General features: G+C 35.1%; 1 protein-coding gene across 1 annotated transcript; it reads right to left on the reverse strand.

The window, feature by feature from the left end:
* Positions 1-316: 316 nt before the first annotated feature.
* On the reverse strand, positions 317-4,378 carry LOC130980579 (agamous-like MADS-box protein AGL61). The gene is made up of 3 exons (XM_057904240.1): positions 4,249-4,378; positions 4,142-4,152; positions 317-1,087 (listed from the first exon to the last, which is right to left on the reverse strand). Exons 1-3 carry the CDS (start codon positions 4,376-4,378, stop codon positions 317-319), a joined length of 912 nt encoding a protein of 303 aa, XP_057760223.1.
* Between the last annotated feature and the right edge of the window lie 2,980 nt (positions 4,379-7,358).

Consider the following 7,358-nt stretch of genomic DNA (forward strand, 5'->3'; position numbering starts at 1 on the left):
TGTAATTTGGTCGATTTCTATTATTCTTTCCTTCAAATTAAATACGCTCTATGAATAATTCTTATTTTTACAAGAACCGTATAATATAATAAAAATGCAATAAGATGCTATTTATTTTTAAAAAGAAAACGATAAGGGACATTACATACAGAAATAAGTGCACATACAGAAACTTAATAGAAAAATTAAACTATGACCAATAACAAAGAGAAAAGTAGAACTCTTGAACAACAATTAATAATAAAATAAACAATGCATGCATAAATACTAGGATCGGAACATGCATGGATGATCAGAATTCAGAAGCTCGCTACTGTTAGTTGTTACGAGTGTATGGTCCAAAGGAAAACGATCCTCCTCCCTGCTGCAACATGGCAGAGTAGCTGTAAAATTGGTGGTACGGGATCTCATCTTCAAATGCTTGATGATGATTATGCATTTGAGAGTTTTGAAACAGCGACGAAAAAAATATTGGCGGCAACGGCACCGGCATCGGCACAGGCACAGGCAGCGGCATCATGTTATTAGGAGTATAGTTCCCCACAGCCACAGAGTCTTTATTAATACGAAGCTTCTCGAAGTGGCAAGTAACGGTCTTCTTCAGCTCCTCCAGCGCCACCTTATATTGCTTCAGTTTGGGCACACTCATCTCACCAACAGGAGCAGCCCACCACCACTTAGCCTCTGCCTCCTTCCGCCAGCGGTTCATCTCCTGCACCTGCTTCCTCTCCGCTTCGATCTCCTCGTTGATCTTCGCCAGCAATGTGTTGAGCTCATCATGAGCCTCCGTCGTGAAGTGGACGGTGGCGGCGTCCAGGTGTGGCGGGCCCCCACCTTCCGTGAAGCTTTTGATGAGGGCTTCCACGCTGGGGTGCCCAAAAGAATAGGCCTTGTTCCCCGGCGAGAACACGATGAGTGCCAACTCAACACCGCAAAGGGTGCTTAGCTCGCTCGCTTTCTTGAAAAGCCCACCGCGACGCTTTGAGAATGTCACTTGCAAGTTGCTCTCCTTCATCATCTTCTTCATCTCGATCTTTTGGCGACCTTTGTTTTTCTTCGAGCTTGAATTTGAAGCCATCCTTGGTGCCTGAAACAATTATTGCAAAATGATAAGAATAAAAGTACAAAGTTAAAATATATGTAATTCCAAGCTGCGAAATGGTGTAGGCATATGGTAGCAGAATGGATCATTTTATAGAGAAATTTCAACGGAGGCTATTATGCAACTGGCTATTAATTAGTAAGAAGAGAAAGTCTAGAGACACATTTTTATTAAAATTTGACAATATTTAATTATTAAAAAAAATTAAATAATTTTATATTATTATAGATATAATTTTATACTATTAAAAATATTAATAATAATTAATTGATAACTACAAATTATAAATTTATTGTTCTTAGCACTCTTATATTAAAAATATATGCATACAAAAAAAATAGAAAAAAAAACGATAAATATATTTCTAATTTTTAATTAGAAGATATATAAGTTTTTAACTAATTGAAAATACAAAAAGTTCTGGCCTTTTAAAATACAAGACACTTAAATATTTCCATTTAAAATATATAAGAATAAATTGGTTAGAAGACTTAAATATTTCATATTTTAAAAAGTGCGGGATATTTTTGTATTTTTAATTAATTAAAAACTTTTTTTAGATAAATAGTATTTGTTTAACGTTTAGTCAAAAATTAATCATATCAATAATTATATATTTATGTATAAATAAACATTATTTTAAACGATTTTTAATATATATTTTATATTCTAATCTATATTATATGTAAATAACTAATTTAATTAATTTTTTATATTTAACATGATTCATTAATTAAATCCATTATTTTTCATGTTGTCATTTTTACATTATATTTTATTCTAATTTAGAAATATATACAACCACTTTTAAGGAATGTTGCGACGACTTTTGGGCTAACATTTAATTTTAAAATTTAATTGAATGTTAGTTTAATATAATTCGATAAAACTTTTAAACGAAAAAGATTTTACTAAAGTGTTTATAAGGAATGTTATAATGATTTTGGATATCATATTGTTTTTTAAAAAATGAAATTTTTAAATGAGTATCATATTTTATTTAATTATATTATATATTTATGAAAATTATATATTTATTAAAAATAATTTTTAAATGTTAATATATTTGTTCATACTCTGGCCCAATGCTAGAGCCCAGGTCCAAACGAAAGGCCCAACCCACAAGGTTGAGCCTCACATTACACCAACCTTCTCCTGAGAAGTTGGTTCTCGCCACGACTTGCTCTAAGGAAGTCGGAAACGAGGATTAGCTGGCAGATAATGCTAAAATAACTGCCCCTAAAATCTCTCAACCCACTTCCAGGAGTCATATCTCAACTTTCCTAAAATAAAAGGACGGTTATCCACCTTAAAAGGTGGAACTACTCCAATGGTGGTTATTGGTTCACTACTAAAAATACACTGACACCCCTCAGGTATCTCTAAGTCCCAATATTCTCTAGACCTGCATGCTCACACTCTTGCTGACTTAGGCATCGGAGTGTCTTTGCAGGTACCACCCCCATTCACTCACGTTCATAAGTCGGACGGAGGCCCCAAAGGTGCGAACCCATTTGAAGGCTTCTCCCCTCAGACGATTGGGCCAACCTAACGAATCCAGCCAATTAATCTCCGATTACCCATCGTAACAATATTTAAGATTATATTTTACATATTATAAATATATCTTAATTTTGAAATTATCTTAAAGTGATATTTATTTAAAATATTTAAAATTTTAAATTTATCGTTAAATATATAATATAATATAATTAGCCTTGGAAGTTGTTCATATCCCAGCCCAAAAGTTCAAGCCATGCCAATTAAGTTAAAGGATCCAATATAGAAGATTGGCTTCCACCGCCTGTCCGACTTCCTCTAAGAGGTCGGGTTCGACATAGACAAGTAACCAATGCCTATCCAAACGAGTAACCTTCACCCACTTTTAGAAGAGAGATCTCAACAACTCTAATATAAAGGGGCGGTTATCCACCATCAAAGATGAAACTACTTCAACGGTAGTTATTGTCTCATCACCTATAAATACACTGATCCCCTCAGGTATAAAAAGGTTCCAAGATACTTAAACCTGCTTAACCCCTTGCTGACTTAGGCATTGGAGTGTCTTGCAGGTATCACCCTCCACCCTTTCAAACACACAATTCGGTGGCAGCTTTTTGACGCAGGAACAAGTCGGAGATCACCGACCTCAAACGTTTGGGCTCCACGACAAGCCCAATCATCCTCCGGTTTCAAGTAACCCCCGGAACAGAAGTAATCTTATTTGAACATTAGAGATTTGATAAAGAAATATAATTCTAATTAAAATTGGCTAAACTGTATCTAAAACTCAAGACTTTGATTGATAAAAAAGAGTATCCATTATTTCAATTTACGATGCTGATTATTAAAATTTAAGGTTAAGTACGATGTTAGTCCTAAGCACTACAAGAAAACACGTTTCTTGCTAGGCTTTTAAAGCATGGCAAAAAGCTGAAAAAAGTGTAGTTATAGCTTTTCACCATGCTTTTGGAGCTATCGGGATACTTTTGAAAAAGTCACGTCCATAAGGGTGCCGGTCGCTCTATCGCCACGCTTTTGGTGACCTATCGCCACGCTTTATTTTTTGCCACACTTTAAAAGATCGCTACGCTTTAAAAGTGTGCCAATATCGAGACATATGGCTACACTTTTAAAGCGTGCCCATATCGTTTCTATTTTTTGCATTTAAATTTGTTCTTAAAGTCTATTTTAGTTTTAAAATTGTTATTTAGACAATTATACCCTCACTCGCTGATCACCAATAAAAGCATTAAACACTCCTCAGTGAAATTTGTTATTGTGAACAACGTGGAGTAGTAGATCACACATTGGCTTACATACTTCATCTATTCAACCAACATGGAAACAATAATAACTGAATTCCAAACACAATTCACCTAACTAAGCCTTACAATCTTAAATTTCAAACTATAAATTTCAAACAATATATGAGAATACTCACTGTGGTTGAAACCTGAAAGATTTAATTCTTTTCCAAATTGATTCACAACTTCAAATACAAATTCATGAAATTAGGACAAAATTTTCCAATCAAACAATAAGCAGCACTGAATAACAAGGCAAAAATTAGGATAAATTACTAATGAAATCTATGAATCAAGAAGCAATTCAATACAGAAATTGAGAGCGTCAAAATGTCTTACCAGGGACAAGGGAGATGGTGGGAAGAGGTGGAATAACTACGACAAAGATGGTAGGCAGAGATGCTAAAAGAAGAACACAAGCAGAGACGCTGTCGTAGCGCAGGTGGCAGAGACACAAGCGATGATGCATGAGTTAAACGGAGTAGCGATGCAGGAGGAGAGGTCAAATGGAGCAACGATGTCGGTGACGACGGAACTTCCTTCAATTACAGAGAAAGAGAAAGAAGAGAAACTTGTGAAGCCGTTGCAGCAGCAACGTCATCCTTCGCGCCGCCTCAAGTCTCCGCTGGAGCCCCCTTTGCGCCTCTCGCCGCGCCTTCCTTTCGGCTGCCGCCTCCTCAGGCACCGCAATTCTCCTCGCTGCCAAATCCGTCCTGAGGCATCGCTCCGCCGACCTTTGCCTATCAGAATCTGTCGATTTTACCTCCTGGTGTTAGCTCTGCGCGTTAGGGAAGACAAAATGATTTTGGGGAATGAAATATAGGAAACGACACCCAAGGGGTGAAATTATCTTTAAAAACTTTTTTCTCTTGAAAGGACGATTTTAAAACCAAAATAGAGCTTAAGGACGAATACAATTGCAAAAAAAAAAGTTAGGGACGAATTTGATTTTCGGATTAAATCTTAGGAACCAAAATTATACTTAACCCTAACAGTTATAATATTACTAATCGAAATAGTTTGTAATTATTTAAATATGTACGTCATTTTTTTCGCTTTGCAATTTATACATCGATTTAAGTTGCAATGGAACTTATGGAAGAATTTTATATAGGAGTAACTCGACTTAAAGAAGAAAAAGTTGAAGTTTTAAGTTGTTTATTATGCATTTCTAACATTGGGAGATCACCACTTTATCACATTTGGAAGTCCTATTTTAGATCTTGTTCTGGACAAGAATAATATGCTGAGAATTCGATTAAATAAGAATAGTACATTACCAGCTCTATTAATAGGTAACAGATATGTCATTAAAATAAATAAAAAATAATTATCTCAAAAAGCTGTCAAATCATGACATCGAAACGTACATTTAAGGTCGTAAATGCCTAATGATTTTTCTAGAAAAGGTATAATTTAAGGAAACGAAAAACTCATGAGGAAAGAGATAATTCACACAATCATACTAAGTGCACTACTGAGTTAAGCTTCTTTGTATTATTATTTGCAGATTTAGCATATTGAAAAAGTCAAGTATGGATATAAAATATGCAAGTAGATTGATGTCTTTTTGATAAATATTAATTTCTATTTTGTTTGAAATTATTGGCAAATATATATTTAAAACGCTAACTGGATCTTTTAATATCTATTTTAATTAAAACTTTATTATTAGTTATTTTGTCTCCTTTCAGAATTTTTTCTATTATGCACAAATTTATTTAATAATTTAAATGATTATGCATGCACGGAAAAAATTCTATTGTGAATTTTATAGTTTTTGTATTTTCACTACAAAAGTAACTGTTATTTTTGCCAAAAGGGCAACTCATCTACTAGTTGCATATTTGGCTTTAAACAATATTTTAATAAGTTGTATATTATGAATATTAGGCAACACTTCAAGGACTTGCAAATTTAAACTTATAAGAATACATAAAAGGGTTGCATTTTATAGCAAATAGACAACTCATTTTATAGTGTCTGAAACATGAGAGAAAAGACAACATGGCAAAAGTGTTGTCTTAAGCACACCTCTAAAGCGTTGTTCTTTTTCAACCAAAGGCAACACTAATCAGGTGTTGCTTACAAAAGCGTTACTTTTGAATCAGAAAAGCATTGCCTGTAATCTAAGACAATGGCCGCATTGGCAAGGAGTTTAAAAATATTGCTTTAAGTACAAAAAGTGTTGCTATATATCAAAAGCAACCCTTTATCGACTTTTAGGCAAAAATTTTTAAATGTTGTCTCAGTCTGAAAATATTGTAGTGCATGGAGTATCTAAAGATGTGTTAGAAGTGCTAACTTCATGGCAATTTACATCAAACCCCACATCATGAACTCATTTATGTGGTTCTGACAAGACCCTTTGCAAAGAGGGATATGTATTTGTTAGGACTGTTTTCCCAAAGCACTGGGCAGGTAAAGTTTTTAATGGTGGCGATAGATTATTTTATAAAATGGATTGAAGCTATGCCATTATCAAGTATTGCTTCAGCTCAATGTCGGAAATCTGTATGGCGAGAGGTGTTAATGAGGTTTGGAATTCTCGAGGTTATAGTAACCGATAATGAATCTCAGTTTACTGATTCCAAGTTTTGAGATTTCTTGAGTGGATTAGGAATTTGTCAAAGCTTTGTATGGGTAGCGCACCCTCAAGCTAATGGGCAGTTCAAAGTCGCGAACAAAATAGTTTTGAAAGGATTAAAGAAGAGGCTGGACGACTTTTTGGGTTCATATGTCGACAAATTATGGTCAATCCTATGGTCTTATCATACTACACCTCAATCCTCCACTAGAGAAACTTTGTTTAGGTTTATTTATGGCGAAGAGGCAGTAATTCCCATGGAAATTGGTGAGTCCATCCCTAAATTGTTGCATGCTCGGCAATTCGGGAAGCAGTTTGAATATTGACCTTATTGATTAAGTGACGTCGGGAGCCAACCTAACTGTTCATACCCTGGGTCGAGCTGACCGACCCGGAATGATTAGCGACAAGGCAACCGACCTCTTCAGGTCAGACTATCCGACCTCTTCTCAAAGAGCTCAGCCAAATCACCAGGAAAGCCCAATTGGAGGACCGTGATGAGCGGATAATTTATACGCTTTTTGGCATTATTTTTAGATAGTTTTTAGTAGGATCTAGCTACTTTTAGGGATGTTTTCATTAATTTTTATGCTAAATTCACATTTCTGGACTTTACTATGGGTTTGTGTATTTTTCTGTGATTTCAGGTATTTTCTGGCTGAAATTGAAGGACCTGAGGAAAACTCTGATAAAAGGCAAACAAAAGGACTGCTGATGCTGTTGGATTCTGACCTCCCTGCACTCGAAATAGATTTTCTGGAGCTACAGAACTCCAAATGGTACGCTCTCAATGGCGTTGGAAAGTAGATATCCAGAGCTTTCCAGAAATATATAATAGTCCATACTTTATTTGAGATTAGAC

The sequence above is a fragment of the Arachis stenosperma genome, chromosome 5, assembly GCF_014773155.1.
Source record: "Arachis stenosperma cultivar V10309 chromosome 5, arast.V10309.gnm1.PFL2, whole genome shotgun sequence".
Classification (NCBI taxonomy): Eukaryota; Viridiplantae; Streptophyta; class Magnoliopsida; order Fabales; family Fabaceae; genus Arachis; species Arachis stenosperma.